Genomic DNA, 19465 nt, shown 5'->3' on the forward strand with positions numbered 1-19465 from the left:
ATGACCATGAGATCTTTTTGGAAATATTATTTTAAATAAAAATAAAATGATTTAAAACATGTATGTCTACTATCTGGATACATTTCAAAAGGAAACATTCCAATGTTTCTTTAGTGGGATATAACCACCTCATGGAAATTGCTTACTTGTTTGTTCTGCTCACAACAGTTAATGTAAAAGAAATGTACTTGTTTTCCCATCCATTGCTAGATGGTATACATTATTAAAGCCCCAGCCCTTTCTATTCAAATCCCATTAGCTTACAAAGAGACATTTAAACACCAGGCGAGGATGGGGGCAGGGAGTGAAGGAGAAAGGATATGGAAATCCTGATCTCCCTGCCCCGGATTATGCTGGTTGGGGTGGTCCCAAGTTGCCCCCTGGGGCCATCGTTCCTGGTATATTAATACCTTCGCCTTGCTGGTTCCTTGAGATAAATCCCAAATCTGTGGTAGGCATGCGAGAGAACTGGACTCTCAGCAGCATGACACGACCAGGTGAGTAGGATCTTGCAAGGGAAAGGGCCTAGAGCAGAATAAGGTGCGCTTTGGAATCTAGATCTTATAATGAGCATGTATACAAGGATTCCACTGTTCCAAGGGGAAGGGCTCCATCCCTAAGAATTCTGGAGGGAGTGCTTGGGGTATCATTTTTCCATTTCAAAAATTGGTGGATTCCATGCTCACGTGCAAAGACTCATGATATTGCCTTCTTTTTTTACCCCCCAGGAAAGTCTGTTTAGTAATTTCAACTATCTCTGGAGGGTGAGTGACAACTAATGTTCTTGTTGATGCAGGATCACCCCATTATTTCAGCTGCAAAATGTGGTGTTAGGGTTCCCACTATCCAAGAAAAAGAGTCCCTAGCTATTAGTAGGAGGCACATTGCTTCCAAGAAAAGCACCTATGTTGCAGGACACAATATCAATCTTCTGACTCCTCTGATCCAGCCCGTCTTAGCAAGCCTCACATTCCTCACTTTGTGTTTTTGGCCCAAAGCTTGATTTTGCAATTGCGTTACAGTATATGAAGGGCTGTACACTAGGCAGATGGGGTTCATGGAAAACCTAACAAGAGAAGAGTTTATTGATTAGCCGCCCCCCCCCTAAGTCTGACCCCAGCAATCTAAAATTCAAATCCATGCCCTCCAAAAACATTTCCTGTTGTGTCCATATATCTCTCATACATCTTGCAGAGAATACAAGCGTAACTATGAGTAGACATTGGAAGGGGATGTTTATAGGTTTGGAGTTTGATTTCATTAGGTATGTATCAGGAAAATGTTAATGTCTGATGTTTTACAATTTTTTATATATGCTGTAAGCCGCTCAGAGTGGCTGGGGAAACCCAGCCAGATGGGTGGGGTATAAATAATAAAATTAGTAGTAGTAGTAGTAGTGTAGTAGTAGTATATGACTGCAGAGGAGGGTGGAGGCGGATGATTTAGGCTGCAATCCTAACGGCACAACCTGGGATCACATCCCACTTAATTCAGTAGGATTTAGTTCTGAATAAACATGGTTAGGAAGCATTGCATTGTTACCCATTTGTGGAAGACAGATTCCCTGGCACTGAGCACCAGGCTGGATGAGCTTTTTGTTCCTGGGATTTTCCTCTTCGTGACAGAAGCTGTGGGCTAGTCACGCAGCTAGGTCACATTCTCCTGGTGACATGGATGTATACAATTTGTGATGGCTTGTTTTTATGGTGCAAAGGTGTTAAATTGCCCAGAGCTTTTCCACACTACAGCTGCAGCTGAATCAAATGCAGAATAAGGAACCAACTCTAACATCCTAACATTCTCCTTTGGAAGTCATGCAGCCTGGCAGTGGACCACCATGGGATAAACCATGGGTAGGCAAACTAAGGCCCGGGGGCCGGATCCAGCCCAATCACCTTCTAAACCCAGCCCACGGACGGTCCGGGAATCAGCGTGTTTTTATATGAGTAGAATGTGTCCTTTTATTCAAAATGCACCTCTGGGTTATTTGTGGGGCCTGCCTGGTATTTTTACAGGAGTAGAATGTGTGCTTTTATTTAAAATGCATCTCTGGGTTATTTGTGGGGCATAGGAATTAGTTCGTTTTTTTCTCCAAAATATAGTCTGGCCCCCCACAAGGTCTGAGGGACAGTGGACCGGCCCCCTGCTGAAAAAGTTTGCTGACCCCTGGGATAAACTGTTGAAAAGCACTGCCAGTTCAAAAATTTAGTCATTTGGACTCATACACTGGGCAGGCTGAAGGGAATGCATGCACTATTACAGCCCTTGTACTGAGCTGTGTGCATGTCTCTGTGTTATAAGATAGTTATATAGCATGGCGCATAGGATGTGTGTTCCTGACCTTTCTCTCTCGAGTCTATTTCTGTCTACAGTTATGTTCCCTGTAATGCTGAGCTATACCTTGCTGCACTGCAGATACCCAGCAAAAAGACCCTGCTTAGCCATGGCATCTACTATGCTCTCCAGTTCCCTGCTTTCCCTCCTCTATTTGGTGCTTCTGACATTTGTGGGCAGTGCGGTGCTCCTTGCTGAGATGCACCAGCACAGCTCACAGAGCCGCAACGTCCATGCTTTCCTGGAGGCCCTCATGATCTCTTCCTGCATCTGGATGCTCTGGTTTGGCTGCCACTCTTCCCGCAACAAGCAGCTGAAAAGGCACCAGGATCACCAGGCAGGAGCAAGCTGGCTAAAAGGTAGAGATGTTAACACAGATAGGATCCATTGCAAAAATGCCCGTGCCCAAGCAAATTGTGCAATCCTTCAAACAACGAAGACCATCACTAGCAATGAAACCTCCTTGCCCTTCCAAAGTTTTGGCATTTCTACTAAAAGGGGACTCAGGCAAGTGCACTAGAGGAGCTGTGATACACAAGACATCATTACAGTGGAATCCTGCAGAGAAAATGTGGTTCTTGGATCTGCTGGTGTCTGACAGATCCAAGCCAACCAGAAGATATTTCAGAATTTCAGTCCACTCTGCTATTAGCCTGACTTGCACTTCATTTCATTTCAGAGAGACAGAGAGCCTATTGTTATATCCAGTGCTTTTTTTCTGGGCAACTCAGGGGTACGCATACCCCTAAACATTTCATGAATCTCTGACTTTGTCCATTTACTGTATTTATTTTCTCCGATTTGAACTACAAAATGGTGGTTTTCATGAGTCAAAATGAGAGTACCCCTAAACACTTTTTTAGAAAAAAGCACTGGTTATATCAGCCAATTTGTTCTCACAAACCACCACTCGCATCAGCGGCCTACCCCTATTAGCATTGCAGTGATTGGCAAGGGTGGGGACTTCCATGAAACCACAGATTTCTCAGTCTTGTTTCACAATTCCCCTTCCCATGCAGCTCATGTTGTTGTTTTTTAATCAGTAGTCTTATGGGTCAGTGGAGAAAGGCACTGGGGACTCACTTTGGAATTGACAGGGTGGAACTGTCAGGATGCATATGCTTTCCTTCATCAGCAGGAAGCCTGTTCCCCTTGCTCTCTCTGGTCCCACGGTCTTGGCACTTAATATGAATGGACCTCCTGCCCCCTTCTGCTTCCTGAATAAATTATCAGAGTGCCTGCTTTCTGTGCCGCATTTGTGGTGACCGTGCTGTCTTGTCATGGCAGGCGGTCTCTCTCTCTTTGCACTGGCCACCTTGGTTCTGGACTGCCTCTCCTTGGGGTACAGCTATGAGCTGCAACACTGCGCCTCCATGCTCATCACCACCTTCCCTGTCGTGCAGGCTGTTTTTACCATCATCCAGGTGAGGTCAAATGTGGTCAGATATTTGGTGGGGATGCCACACCACAGGCAAGCTCAGCCTTAGAGGAGTTAGCTATTCTCCTTCCTTTTCTGCCACACATCTAGGATCCCAGCCCCATCGGCTTCTCTCCACTGTGTTTTTTCTCCTTGCAAAACCTTCACTACTGTTAAAGAGGCAGTGCATAAGGCAAAATTTCAGAGTACTGGAGGAACAGTTTGTGCCAGGCTTCCCGAACCTAGTGGGCTTTCAGCAACCATAGTCAAGCTAAAGGTAAAGGAACCCCTGACCATTAGGTCCAGTTATGACCAACTCTGGGGTTGTGGCGCTCATCTCGCTTTATTGGCCGAGGGAGCCGGCAAACAGCTTCCGAGTCATGTAGCCAGCATGACTAAGCCGCTTCTGGCGAACCAGAGCAGCACACGGAAATGCCGTTTACCTTCTCGCCAGAGCGGTACCTATTTATCTACTTGCACTTTGACGTGCTTCCGAACTGCTAGGTGGGCAGGAGCAGGGACTGACCAATGGGAGCTCACCCAGTCACGGGGATTCGAACCACCGACCTTCTGATCAGCAAGTCCTAGGCTCTGTGCTTTAACCCACATGGACTACAACTTCCATCCTCCCTGGCCATTGACCTTCCTGGTTGGGGCTAATGGGAGTTGGGAGTCCAATAAACGCAGAGAGCACCAGGTTGGGGAAGACTGGTTTATACTATTAGTGGCAAATGGTGGTGTGATCTTCTGTCTCTTTCCCCTCCCTGGCACCTTCTTTCCCTTCTTTTCAGGTCTCAGTGCTGTTGTTTAATGCTAAAGTTTGCATCCAGGAACACCAGCATCTAAACAGGTAGGTGTATTCTCTTGAGCTATGTAAAATCAGCAACCCAAACAGCTACCAGGCATACACACTGGTCCAAGGTTTGAACTTCAAAGGAGTACAGTCTTTTCTAACCTATGGGATTCTTTATTATTTCATCCATCTTTCTTCAAAGGTGGGATAAAAATGCAATAAATGAAAGCATCCAATCATCACAAAGACTGCTGTTTGTACTGCAGAACTTTCCTCCTCTTCACCCCCACACTGTGCCCTTTCCCTAAATGTGCTCCAGAGGGGTGAAGGAAAGTCCAGAACATATTTAAGGGGTGTGCAGGCAGGGAAGGAAAGTCCTGTTGCACAAACAGTAATCATTGCACTGCTAGGGCACGCACTTAGCACTGCACTGGATGCAATTAGAATCACAGAGAATCAGAGACATAGAGTTGGAAGGAACCACGAGGGTCATCTAGTCTAACCCCCTGCAATGCCCTGCAATGCCCGCAGCTGTCCCTGAGAGGGCTTGAACCGCCCGCCTTCCAATTAACAAGCAGATGTGCTGATCCATTGCACCACAGGAGGGTTTGCATTGGGTAGCTGTAATATGAAAATTCTACCTCTGGCAAGGATGAGGACGCCTGGAAGAATCTGAATGTTGCAGATGAGGCAACCGTGCAGGGAAAAGCGAGTCAGGTTTTTGGCAGCCTTGTAAGAATGCCAGTGCATGAAATGGCTACAAAGATGCTAATCATGGCTGGGAGGAATGTTTGGATTGGGGCCAGGGAGCCTCTATCTACCTTTGAACCAAATTGAGTAGGGAAGGGTGAGGTGCAGAGATCTTTAATTTATCCCCTTCCTCCTTTCTCCCTGTGACTTCTAGGTTTGGGCTGATGCACACTCTGGCCACCAATGTGCTCCTGTGGATGAGTGTGGTGCTGGATGAGTCCATGAAGCAGCTGGAAGAATTTTATGATGCTCACAAGGGAGAGACTTCACAGGCCCCCCCATGGTACAAACCGTCCTTCTCATCTGGGGAGGGAGCTCTCAAAGAGAGGTCTACAAATGGCTTGGCTTGATCAGTGACAAACTTAGGAACTAAGTCTTTCAAAGTGACCAAAGGCATGGTTCCAATCCAAGGGTAGGGCTGCCATATTTCAAACAGGGAAAATCCGGACAGCAAAGTTGTAAAGCTGCTGACATAGGCTGCCATACATCTGGATTTTCCCGGACATTTGGCCTATTTCCACCCAGACTCTGCTGAGGAATGTGGTATTCTGGATATGTCCAGGAAATTCTGGACGTATGGCAACCCTGTCCAAGGGACTTCTGTTTACTTGCTATCTTACTGTACTTATATGGTAGCCCAGTAATGTATGTTCTCTGAGCATTCACATCCGTTCTCTGGCCTTTTGGTATAAAGTTGTCATGATTGGATGAAGAAAGCAGAAAATAATAATAATAATAATAATAATAATAATAATAATAATAATAATAATAATAATAATTTTATTTATACCCTGCCCTCCCCGGTCAGGACCGGGCTCAGGGCAGCTACCATCAAAGTATGTTACATTAAAAACATAAATCAAACAATCAATTAAAATACAGCTTAAAATCAAATTTGGAGCAGAATAAAATCAGATGGCAACCCACAGATTATAATTTTAGGGGATGGGAACATTGAGTGCTCACCAGGCCCAACTGTTTGTGCTGGTCTTATATGAGCCGGTGGAAAAGAGCTGTGTGAGGTTTCTCAACTACACACAGGGCACAGCCACACCAAAAAGTGCTCTTAATACCATTTTAACAGTCAGGCTTCCCCCAAAGAATCCTGGGAACTGTAGTACTGACCTCACCAAGCTACAATTCCCAGCACCCTTAACAAACTACAGTTCCTAGGATTCTCCATGAGTGTTAAAGTGGTGTAAGAATGCTTTAAATATTTGCTGTGGGTGTGACCAAAGTGGACAGAATTGTCCTCTTCTCCAGTTCAAAGTTGCTGTTGTTCCTCTGCTAAACATATATCCATTTTCTAGCACAAGCGTCCTATTCTTCCTACAGGTGGTTCCCACACCAACAGCTGCATCTGTACCACCAGCCTTTGCCACATCTTTTCAGAAGGGGCCGCCTACCTGCATCCCTTCAACATTGAGTTCAGTCTCTTCTCTTCTACAATGCTGTACATCATCTGGAAGAACACAGGGCGGCAAAGCCCCAGCCAAAAGCCCCAGCTCACTCACAAGGCACACTTCCATCTCAGTGGGGCTTTTGTGGGGCTAGTGCTGGGGGCCTTGGCCATTTCAGCAACATTTGGGGTGATGATCTCCTTTGGAGTGCTTGCCAAGTCTCCCCACACCATTCCTGAAGCCCTACGGACATACTACATCTTCAACTCTGTGCTCTTGTCAGCCATGTTCCTGGCAACATTGATTGGCATTGCCACCTATAGAATGAAGAAAAAATCTGCGGCTCTCCCTTCTGACAAGAGCGTAGTAAGAAACTTAGATGTCACCTTGCTTCTGGGCAGCTCCTGTGGTCCCCTCATGGTATCCATCTTCTCTTTGGTTGCCATCTTATTTCTTCATACCAATGGTGGCCTCCACCTCCTAGACTTCTGCTTCTCTCTCTGCAAGACCATCCAGATATTGGGACAGAATCTCTTCATTACTGAAGCTTTGTACTCAAGCCTCCCTCAAGAGCCAGATGGCCAAGACAACAGCAATTCTGCTGCTGCCAGCTGGATCTTTTCCATTTCCAGAGGTCCTGCAGAACAGGATGGCAATAGAGCTTACTCCAAAACCCATACACTGACCAACATCATGGCCAGTTTGGAAAATCAACTGCCCATGCACTTGTCAGATCATGGTGATGACCCATCCCTCTTCCAGATTTCACACATTCAGAGAGAACCTAAAAAACAAAGTATCAGAAGGAAGGTCCTACAAAACATCTCAATTCTCCTCATCTTCTACAACATATCGGTAAGTTGGGTTTGGTTTAAGACAGATCTAAAGGTGGCACCAAAATTGTAGTGGGTGGGGGATTTTGTGGAAAGGGCTTCTAGGGAGACCCTATGCAACCAGGAACCAGGCTGCCCATGGCATAATTGAGGCAGTAGTCTCTGTTGGCTTAGTTTTGATAATATGATCAATCTATGTCAGCATGCCAAGTAAGTCTTAGCCCAGGCCTAGTGAAGACTTGTGGTTTTGTTCACTAGGCCCAGGCCAAGCTATATACCAGAAAGTGCAACAGATACCAGTCACGAAATGGCTATCTTGAGGTTGTGGTGCAACACAACATGGCTGCCATGGGGAACGTGGCATGACACAAAATGGCTGCCACATCTAAAACAGCAGAAAGAGGGACACAACTGCAAAATGGTAAGGACATGTCCATAACTACCAGCCACTTCAAGAATGGGAAACAGGTTCTTACAGGATTGGACACTGTCCTACACCCAGGTGTGGCTGGCAAAGTTGCTTTTTATCAGGCAACATTGTGCTCACTTACCAAGAGCAGTTGACTTCTGAACAGAGAACTGCAAGGAGCATTTTTCTATGAGGTAGCTGATGTAGTTGCCTTTTTATCATCTATCCCAGGGCTCCCCCAGAGAGAAGCTCTTTGGACCTCTCCTGTGTTCAGAATAGATGAGAGGATGGGTGTCCAATTCAAGACCTTTTGTGGGCATCACAGTAGGTACTGACGGGAATACTGGTGCCCACAAGCACCATATTGGTGAACCCTGTTATACACCAACATAGAATGATACCATTTCCTAAAATGTTAAAAAAATAATTATTAATGATTAAAACTATCAGCAGCACATCAGTTACAGTACATAAAGAAATTACAAACATGTCATAAATATTTAATGACAAGGTATAAAAAGATATTAAAAGTTAATTCACCCTTAATTCAATATTGTAGTCTTTAAACAAGAAGCAGCACTAGAAACCTACTTTACACCATGAAATTCCAAGATAAATACTGCAGAGCAAAAGAAAGTGAGTACCTCTTATAGCAGCCTGTTTCACTTTCGAAAATGTTCCAAACAATATCCAGTCTTCTTTGAACTTATTTGCCTTAGCTCTTCTAGGCTGATATGAAGACTTTTTACTCATCATTGCCAAATTTCAGTTTGCTCTACCAAATTCCTTATTGAAGAACGCCCCCCCCCCATATGTTACATGCACTAATCTTGCCATAATGTTCCTGATTTTGTTAGAGCTCCAAGCATGCCAAATCTGAAATGGAAAACACAGGAGATTGTCTAATAATATTTGTAGTAACTACCGTAACTTTGCAAAATCAGTTCTTGAATGTGTTCCAAGTGAGAGAATCTATGTGACCCGTAGAGGGCAGTAGTGGATTAGAACCAAGATCAACAAAAAGTCTTATGGCACCTTCAAGATGTGGACCAGACACCATTTCATCAGAGGCGTCTAATGAAGTGGGCTCTTCTTCATAAAGGTTCTGCCATAATAAAACTTGTTTGTCTTTAAGGTGCCACAATACTATTTGATGGTTGGAGTAGCAGGAAGCTAACATAGGTACTTATAAAATGGTTATTTGGCTTGTAACGTTAGTCACCTAATAACCTGCATTTGGTACTTTGCAACACCAAGTCAAGCTTTGCTATCACAAATCCTTTTCTCCTGATTCCAAAAATGTACATATTTGTTAGTTTCTCCTTTAAGCAAATCCCTCACCCCTTTTTTGTTGCAAACAGTATCAAGGAAACAGCACAACAGCGACATAAATGAGGATTCCTATGCAGCCTATAGCTCAATGTAGGTACACTGGTACCTCTGGATGTGAATAGGATCCGTTCCGGAGCCCCGTTCACATCCAGAAGTGAACGCAACCCGCATATCTAAAAACATAACACATCATCATTGTCTAAAATGTCATGCTTACAGAAATTTTCAAAGACCTGAGTTACGTAACTGAAGAATTCTGGCACTGCATGGAAAGCATATCTTCTTGCCAAAGAAAGCTGGCTGAAGTGGAACAACATCCCCATCTATAGAATGGCCGATCTAAATGTTCAGGAGGCACACAAATGCTACAACTTTCCTGGGACTGTACCAATTTGGAATCCAGGCAGTGGAACTGAACTTTATCCCTGTCTTCAAAATTTAATTCCACTCCCCTCCTGCCACCACAAAAAAATCTGGTGTTTTAGAAAGAAAGGCTCTAACCAAGCTTTACTCCTGACCTGCTGCTTGTTTATGTTCACGCAAAGGGAAGGGGAGATATAGCTGTGTGACGCACCTCTCACATTCTGACCTACAACAGTGATGGAGCACTGCCCCATGTTCTTTCCCTGAACATGTAGATTGGCTCAAAGAGCACCTTCTAATCTGGAACATGAAAACTTCTGATTGTTGTTCATGTGCTTGAGAAAGCAGAACAGGGGACAGTGGAAAAACAGGTGTATATCCTAGACAACGTAGCTTTTCCGTGTGCTCTATAGGCACGTCAAATGCTAAATAAGTATGGGAGACATTTCAGGAAGGATGGGGAAGTGGTGGCCCGCCAGATGCTGGATGGGGCTGATGGGAGTTGTAGTTCAACAATAACAACAGAATATGGAGGGCCACACGCTCCCCATCCCTGCCTTGAAAGGATGCGGCTGCCCCACAATAATGGCTACTGGTGCCAACAGTTTGAAGTTGGTTTTATTCCTTTCCCTGTTTCCTTTGTTTGACTAGGTGTGGATTCTATATGCCTATGGGACCCGCCCGCACCTGGTGAGCCAGATTGAGCAGTCTTTCTATGGCTTCACACTCTGGGCCATCGTGGTCAAGATCTCCCTGCCACTGGGCATCTTTTACCGCATGCACTCCGTGGCTAGCCTCTTTGAAGTTTACTGCAAGACCTGCAAAACACCACCAGCCTTAGGACCACCAATGCACCCTGACATCATGAAGAGAGCAGCATAAGTGCCCCCACACATGAGGGAAGCTAAAAGGAGCTGCCCTTTATACAAGAGAGGGTTGCAAAGCTATCTACCTATTGCACCAACCAGAATTTCAAGCAAATCACACATTCCTCAGACTATCCCCCTCTCTTAAGTCCAAGGAGCATCTGAATGATCAACTTGAGAAAGCCCACTCTATCAGAGACAACTAGCAAGTTTGGTACATGAACTAATCTCCCTGGCAGGTTTTATTTCAGGGGGTTAGCAGACTAACTAAACTAGTATGATGTCCTTCTCCCCTATTTAACTCTATTTTATTTTTAATGTTTTGATTTTTAGTTGTTTTAGCAAAAGCAAATACATTTCCTTTCATGTAGAGTTTTAAATGCAGTTTACTTTTACGCAGACTTTATTTGTATTCTATTTTGTTCTCTGTTGATATAGACTAATTCAATAAAACTCTATGCTACTCTGGTTGGGATTTACCTCTGTTCAGTCTTGCCTGCGCACCAGGAAGTGCATTAGTCCAGTGCCATCACTAGTGCAAAAGACAACAAGGCTCCTGCCTCTTTCAATATAGCAGGGTAGAAGAGAGTATTTCAGCAGGTGCAGGTGACCTAACTATTAAAGGTGACTACTAAGGACCCGCTTTCTTTTGCATTTGGCCACCCTATTAGGACTAGATGTTAATGGCTATAATAAATGTGTATATTTTAGATAATTTTGCCCAGCAAATGTACTAATGCAAAATAGGAATCTCTTCTTCAAGTGTGAAGTTAATTTACCAGGTGTACAGAATTTCCTCTACACCTTAGTAAAATATAGATATGTCTCCTTTTATTATCATAAATGTACAAGACACATAAGCAGGACACAAAGTCCAACAAAAGCATCAAAACATAGACAATAATCTCAATGGGGTATTTTGATATCTAAAAAATTGCTTCCAGTAATTAACACACATAAGCCATTTTAAATTGGGGGGATACATGCCTCTTCAGCAATCACATGCCATTACCTGTTCCCTTTGACTGCAGAACAAATGGATAGTCCTAATAATGTTCTCTGTTGGAGCTGCTTCCATTCTTCTCTGCTTGTTACAAGTCCAGAAACACACCTGCTGAGTTTCCCCCCTTCCCTCCACAAGAGATACAACGAGGAAGTGCTGCGAATAACTGACAGCTCTTCTGACCTATGAGAGGTCTTGTTCCTGGTTTGACCAGCCAATCCATGCGAGGGAGGTGAGAGGTACCTGTAGCAGCCACCAGGTTTGCAGGCTCAACTGTGTGTCTGTCCCAGGTGAGGAAGTATGCAGAGCAACATGGAAACAGGTGAGGGGGGCATGGGAGGGGTATGTTAATCAGGGGTTATTTACATTTCTGAGCGGGTCATCCTTCCCTTTTCGTCTCTCTACTGTCTGTAGATTATTTTGTGCTAGGTCAGAGAGAATTGCCAAGTTGAACAAGGGCGTTAGGCATGAGAAGGTTTACCTGCAGGTAGCAGGATGCAATTTAATGCAGGTGCTTTCGGGAGACCTGTCCAAGGTGCTGAAACATCCCGCTCCACTCACACTCGAGCAGAAGCGACGGTTGTTGAGAAGTTGCCTACTAGTGGCCTTGTATCAGAATTGGGGCGTGCCCCATATCTTGTCCTCTCCCACAAGGGTTTCTGCGGTCCCCGCCCCCGTGCTGTATCTCTAATGGAAGAGATGACATCACTTATTTATTAAGGTCAGGTCACTCCGCACGCAGGCTTCATTCCAGCTAATGTGCAGGCAAGGAGACGGCGGCAGGGGGGAGACTGGGGCTTGCGTATCAGTGATGCAGAGTAAGCTGGAAAATCCCCCTCTCTTCCCCTGAGTGATTACATAGCAAAAGCAGAGAGATCTCCTCCACAGCCCTGTAGAGGAACAAATGCCCAAGCTTGGGACATAGTCTCTTTTAAGGCTTGTTATTGAGAATGTTACAATGAGCAAAAGCTTTGGCTGTTGCATACTGCTTTATACTGGGTGGAATGCAAAGCTTCCAGGATATTCAGCAGAGAGCATTAAGAGATCAAAGCAGAATCCCTGCAGCATCTCGAGTTATTTACAAGCAAAGCTCTAAAAAGTATTAGTTTTTTGGACAATCCATTAAAAGTTTTTGAATTTTTAAAAAAAAAAAAAGAAAATTTTTCTTTTCTTATCTATACAGCAAGCAGAAAGCATTTCAGCTTGGCACTGGCTACTGTAAACTAGTGTACCCACTTCAAGTCACCCTAGTGTAATTCTTAAGCAGTAAATGCCTTGAGAAATATAAGCATATCAAGGTAGGGTTACTTCTGGTCTCAGCTGAACAAGTGCATATCCAGTCACTCTGTGCAAACCAGGAAGATTTGGTTGGGATAGCTCAGTCAGTAGAGCACATGAGGCTCTGAATCTCAGGGTCGTGGGTTTGAGCCCCACGTTGGGTGAAAGATTCTTGCATTGCAAGGGGTGGGTTAGATGACCCTCATGGTCCCTTCCAACTCTAGAATGATTTGATTCTATAAAATTGCCAAGCCATAAACCTGGAGATACATCACTGAAATCAACAGATGGTTTTAGACTCAAAGTGCTAAAATAGAATCACGCTGTGACACTGGAAGGAAAAGAATCTGATCCATTTTCTTTTCAGCTTTAATTTTTCTACACTTAGCTAGGTCGGCCATAGTCAAACAATATTATTCCTGCTCTTTATTCTACATAAATTCCATGGAACACAATGGTCCCACTACACTGAAAATGTTTCAAACAACATTTGCAATGTGCTTATGTCTTACTGTAAAAATGTCTTCATCCACCATATTGCTTAGATAATAAATATGAAGTGCCTTCATGTCTGAAACTGTTGAATTAGCATAAGACACCCCCACACACACACACCTAACTTCAAAGAGTGGGTGCAGTGAGCATTGTGTGAAAGTTAGTAATATTTTTGTTAAAATTCTGCCAGCCACAAATTTCATTTTCTCAACCTTGTGAGTGCAAAAAATATTGTTATGACTGTCCTCAAAGTTCAGGTCCTAGAGGGACTGACTGAGGGCACGCTCCCTTGTCAAGGAGACTTCTGGAGTAGCCTAAAACATGTTCTTGTTGCACCACAAACTCAAAAGAAATTCATGCAGCCATCCTAAACTTATTTACATAGAAATAAGTCCTATTAAATTCAATGGGAATTGCTTCCAGTTAAATGTGCATAGGACTTAAATTTGACTAAAGGCTTTAGGGTAAAAAATGATAGTATTATTATTATTATTATTATTATTATTATTATTATTATTATTACTACTACTACTACTACAACTACTACTACTACCACCACTACTACTATTATTATTATTACAGTATACCTGTCTGGAAGGCAAAGAAGGAGCATGAATCTGAACCCATGAGAGGCAAGATGTTTTCACTGGATCCTGCATTTTAAACATAGGTGAATTTTCCTAAGGACAATCCTCAGTGGTAACATCACCATCGACAACAACAAAATGAGTCTACGAGAGGTAATACTATGATTGATGGGAACATGTCCAGCAACGGTTTCCGCTGGTGGGAAGCAACCTAAGGGGCCAAAATGTAACAAACTCACCCAACTTTCCTGAAGGAATCAGGCCCAAGCGCAGTGTGCTTCTCCAACCCACCAAGGGACACCATCCAACAGTGAGAGTCCTTCTGTGCGTAACCAGCACCCTGTCCTGCCATGGCATACACTCCTGATTCATTCCAGAGCGAAATCATTTACCCGACTCACTCCCGGGGCTCCAGCAGTGACATCAGCACTGCCAATCGCCTCCTTCTGAGCAGGCAGAACCGGCTCCTGAATGGGAACCTTCGGGACTACCGCACCTCGTCCCCCATGGGAAGAGTTATCCTCATCAACACACCCCTTGAAGGTACCGTTGGGGGTGAAGGTGGGAGGTGGTAGTGTGCAAAGGACGTCATTTCTACTTACATAGCCAAGCCAGATCCTGGCTGGATGGAGAGAGTTGGTGTCATCCTTTTGCAAAAGAGTAGAGCCATAGCCAAATGGTGCTGTTTGTTCCTTTCCTTGCAAGATCAGTTGCAGATTTATGAGGAAGTTGCTGTGACCCAGGAGAGCCAATTAGCACGCACACCTCATTGCCCTGCAATTTTATATACATTCCAGTATTAGTAAATAAGCTAATTATGTGATTAGGAAGTATCACAGTAATTAGAAACATGCATTTGTAATATGCATAATTCCAGGAAGTAAATGTTACCTCATGTTATGTAGGATGGGTTGTTTTCGGCAATTATTTGGTGCAAAGAAATGAGGTGTTAGAGGCAGAGGTAAGGGGACATGGAGCAGTGGCAGACCTTGGGGTCTCAAAATTCAGCACCCCATACCTCTTGCCTTCCATACTACAGTTGCAGTGGCCCCTATGGCACGCCAAGTGCAACTGAACCAGTCGGGCTCCCCTAAATTAGCCTCTACATTGAGGGAGAGAGATAAAATTGATTCAGGCAGCTTCCCAGAATGCTGAGCCTCAGCAAAATGGGACTTTCTACTATGCTGCCACTTTCTGATTGAGGACCAAAGAAGACACAGCATGGGAAGCCCATGAGCAGAACTGTGGATCCTTTTTTAAACAGGGTGTATTTTAAACAGGCTCAAGCAGAAAGGGTGAGATACAGCTGGGTATACCTGTTCCAGGCCTCAGAGGGCTAAGCCAGCCAAACAGGGAGTGCCACCAGGCCTGCCAGACTTACACTGTTCAGGGTCTATAACTTTATTCTAAAAAGACTCCTCCATCAGGCCTCAGACAAGCTCTGCATGGGCCTGATTTTAATTGTGAATAGCAACCATAGGGATCATAGGGTGAGGAAGAGCTAATTTGGATCAGGGCCATGATGGAGATAGAGCTTAAGACTTTCTCTCGGGCTGCCCCCACCCCTATTCTTCTATTTGCCCCACGTGGCAAAACATATAGGTGTCATATAGAACATTTTACAGGCTCCTTGATATATAGAGGTCAAAATCTAGAGATTTAGAGGAGAAAAGGCTCCTGCCACCCCAACCCCCTCCAATAGACTGATCTGCCTCCTCATTTGACCTTGCCCTGTACTGAGCCACTCCCATGGCTCCTATTAACATGTTGCAGTCGTTTTATTATGGTCAATAACCAGTGTCAAGATAAAAACACCAATTACAAAATTGAAAAGCTGAGAGCAAAATAAAATAGTATAAAACCACATCCACATAAAAAAGCAGTTCTAGTTGGGAACTCTTCTGGTGCTGGCCATGTTCCCAGGGTGTGAAGGCATTTACAGTATTGCTGCCTGATAGGAGAGGAGGAGCGGGAGATGCTCGTTGCAATTCTATGTTTGCATTCTGTGTATTGTAACCATTTATATTATACAATAGGAAATCCATGTGTGCATTGACAGAGAAGATACACTTTGACAAACGCTCCCATGTCTCCCTAGGAAGTAAACTGTCGGGGATTTCATGGCTTGCCCTCCAGCCTGCCTAGATGTCATTTCTGGGTCTGGTGGACCCACAATGGTGGGGAAGAGAGGCTAAAATGCAGAGTGTAGGGAGGTATGGCATATTTCTCTTGCAATTCTTTCTACTATCACTTTCCCAGTGTTAGGGTAGAGGATCACGGGTAGCTCCTTTTGCTGGTCATTCCAGCGCAGTGAGTGTCCTTAGTGGTGCCATTTCATAATTATATTATGCTGTATCCCCATGACAGCTAACAGTGATGAGAGTGATGCCATCAATGCCATTACGGTGGAAAAAAGCACAGATGGGAAGCTGGGCTTCAGTGTGCGCGGAGGCTCGGAGCATGGCCTGGGTATCTTCGTCAGCAAGGTGGAGGAGGGCAGCAGTGCAGGTAAGCAAAATCTCTCCAACCCTCCCAGCCTTAAAAACAGACAACAAGCTGCTCGGATGTTCTGTCCATAAAACCAGGATTCTAGTGCCTGCAACACTGGCAGAATCACTTAGACTTAAATCTTTGCCAGCAAGTGGTCTTCCCGTGCTGACCAGTTCTTCTTCAGGACCTAATCCATGTCTGGAGGTTGCAGCAAAACCCAAGCAAAGTAATTTAGTTGAGACAATGTTTATGTGTCATGTTGCTAAGTAGTTCTGGAAGCACATCAGTATAGAATTCCATGACATTGCAAAATGTGAGATTCTCTGAAAGCCATGCATACAGGTCTTTAGAGCTCCAGTGAAGAATAAGTCTTTTAAACAGAGAGAGAAAATATGCTATCAAGGCTATTATTATTATTTATTACATTTTTAGCCCACCTTTTCCCCAAGGAACTCAATGTGGTGTACATGGTCCTCTCCCTCCTCGGAGGGGAAAGCGCCAAAGAAGGAAATTATAAAGAAAAAGGCTGTTGTTGTTATATAAATAAACTGGGAATATAAAGGAAGGGGATAAGAGAGAAAAGATTTTACAGGAGGAAGAAGCAAATGTCTAAGGACAAAGGAGGAGAGATGAAAGAAACTTGTAGTTGTGAGAGAGGGGCAGAAATTAGGTAGAAGTTGAATGTGAAAGGAGAGTGGGAGAAGAAATTACAGAAGATGGGTAAAAATACTTTTAGGGTCATGTGGGAGTGGGGAGGGGAAAATATTTTTTTAAGTGTTTTCCACTTGGAGCCCCTGAATCAGCAAATCCTGCCTGAAATGAGGAGGCCCTCACAATATCTCCATGGCAAATTATGTACTTAGCATGAGGAAAACTGACCTGTTGAACTCCTTGCCACAAGAACAACGCTGTGGCAGAGTTTAACCATTTCCAAAGATAGATTGGATATCAGTGGGAAACGATGTCAGTAAATGCCAGCTGTTTGTTCCAAACTCTGCTTCCTGAACCACCATTTTGTGACTGAGGTAGGTCTCAGTAGTTTTCAGCTGTTTCAACTGGGAGTAGAAAGTTTGAGAAACCTTGCCTTACTCTAAAATGTGTGTGCTACATACTTTTATATTTTGTCATTTTAGTAATACTGTAAAAAAAAAAAATTAAAACAAAAGAAAACCAGGAAACAGAAACCCTCTCTAATCCTTAGCCCAAGTTGAGTTACCTGTATTTAATACCAACAGAACAGGCTGGGCTGTGTGTTGGAGATAAAATCACAGAGGTGAATAGTGTGAGCTTGGAGAACATTACAATGGGAAGCGCAGTCAAAGTCCTGACGGGGAACAACCGGCTGCGGATGGTCGTGAGACGCATGGGCAAAGTGCCAGGGATAAAGTTCTCCAAAGAAAAGACCACATGGTAAGCGGAACTGCCTGCTATGGTGACACCCTATTGTCAGCAGGCCCTTGGGTAACCAAAAATCACAATGTGTTGTTTGTAAGGGCCGAGGCAGGTGTGCTGGGCTCAGCGGAGCAGAGAAGGTGCGATCGGGTTTCGTGAGAAGCAAGGAGATGCTATCGGGATGAACTCTGACCAGGGCGCAGGAGAGGGATGGGTCAAGGTGACCTGGGGTTACTGGGCTAAATGCTCCCCTCTGACTTAGGGCACTTCCAGACTACTGCTGTTTCAAGGTGGGGTTCAATCACATACAGTTGCACTGCTTGGGTTGTGTTTACACCATACCTTTTAAAGCACGTTCAAAGCACGCCACCACCTTCACCAAAGAATCCTGGGAACTGTAGTCTACCCCTCACAGAGCTAGCATTCCCAGCACCCTTAGCAAACTACAGCTCTCAGAATTCTTGCAGGGAGGGCAAGGTGCTCTAATTGCGTTTTAAAGGTGTGTTGTGCAGCCAGCTGTAGTTGACTAGGATGTCATGCAACGATCCCTCAAAACAGGGTTGCCATATTTCAAAAAGTATAATTCATGACACCCACAAACTTTTTTTTTAGGAAGACCCCAAAGTTGTAGAGCTTTTGTGGAAACCACCAAACTACTTTTGGGGGGGAAACCTACCCCTAAAATAGTGGTTTTAAGCTTTTGGAGCTGTTTCCGCTGCTTTTTCCATCGCATTGTCATACATCTGGGTTTTGCCTGACATTTTGCCAATTTGGCAAAATCCCTCTCTCCCCCATGCCATTTTTACACCTGAAAACCAGGACGTGTCAGGAATTTTCCTGACATATGGCAAGCCTACCTCAAAAGATCAGAGTTTTTGTATTAAGGAAAGTTAACAGGGAAATGCACTGGAAAACGTGGGCTAACTCCTGCTTTTAGGTAACATTGCCAAAGCTCCCTGCAGACAAATTGGGATGAATAAACAGGCCATTAAAACACATGAGGAAATGAGGCTGGACACGGGCTTTGTGCATAATATGTAGATAGGAAATGAATAGTGATGAGCAGAGGGCTGGGAAATCATCTGCTAATGTGAAAGAGGAAAAGAGAAGAGGATCAAGGGGACATGCATGGGACTCTGTTACAGTGGTGTAGTGTGGGTTGTCAGCACCCGGGGCAAGGCAAGTAATTTGCGCCCCCTAACCCATGGATTTGCGCCCCCTAACCCGTGGATTTGCGCCCCCTAACCCTAACCCCCAGAAGTTGCGCCCGGTGCGGCCGGCCCCCCCTGCACTACGCTACGCCACTGCTCTGTTAGCAGCAGGGCTGGATTAAAGCCTTTAGAGCCCCTAAGCACTGAAAAGATTTTGGTGCCCCCATATGCAATTCAAAATCAAACAATGCTAAACTGTGAAACAACATGTTATTTCTGGAAATGACACAAGACATGTTGAAATTAAAATAGCTTCTTTCTAAGTTTTCTGACTGCAAAACTCTGGATAAATTCATCAAAACTGACTTGATGAAGCACATTCGCTTCCATAAGCAGTAGGGAAAGGGAATCAATACCTATTTTTCTCTCTCTGAGGGCTTTTTATTCATTTCAGCTGAGGAAAAGCATTATTCACAGCATTCATAACCCGATCTCTTCAGTTGGAAGTACATATTGTATTCAGTCTTTCATTTCTGTGAAAGATCCACGACTGAATTTCATGTTTTCTGTTT

The 19465-nt window shown here is 44.3% G+C and overlaps 3 protein-coding genes across 3 annotated transcripts in view; 2 read left to right on the forward strand and 1 right to left on the reverse strand.

Moving 5' to 3' along the window:
- The window catches only part of SFXN3 (sideroflexin 3), a 175390-nt gene that overhangs the window by 17172 nt on the left and 138753 nt on the right, over window positions 1–19465 (reverse strand). The gene's annotated exons all lie outside the window — the stretch shown is intronic.
- Window positions 2380–10915, forward strand: LOC308585952 (proton channel OTOP2-like). The gene is given in 7 exon segments (XM_081192082.1): window positions 2380–2693; window positions 3622–3758; window positions 4543–4601; window positions 5449–5569; window positions 5571–5577; window positions 6630–7549; window positions 10283–10915. Coding segments are annotated over 7 exon segments (1782 nt in total). The 5' UTR covers window positions 2380–2386; the 3' UTR covers window positions 10514–10915.
- Window positions 11705–19465, forward strand: part of PDZD7 (PDZ domain containing 7) — a 30093-nt gene continuing 22332 nt past the window's right edge. The window contains exons 1-4 of the mRNA XM_081192330.1: window positions 11705–11822; window positions 13856–14403; window positions 16228–16368; window positions 17586–17760. Of these exons, the coding sequence (XP_081048456.1) occupies window positions 14211–14403; window positions 16228–16368; window positions 17586–17760 (509 nt within the window). The 5' untranslated portion in view covers window positions 11705–11822; window positions 13856–14210. The remainder of the gene's footprint in view (window positions 11823–13855; window positions 14404–16227; window positions 16369–17585; window positions 17761–19465) is intronic.

The sequence above is a fragment of the Podarcis bocagei genome (genome assembly GCF_964188305.1).
Source record: "Podarcis bocagei genome assembly, chromosome: 4".
NCBI lineage: Eukaryota > Metazoa > Chordata > Lepidosauria > Squamata > Lacertidae > Podarcis > Podarcis bocagei.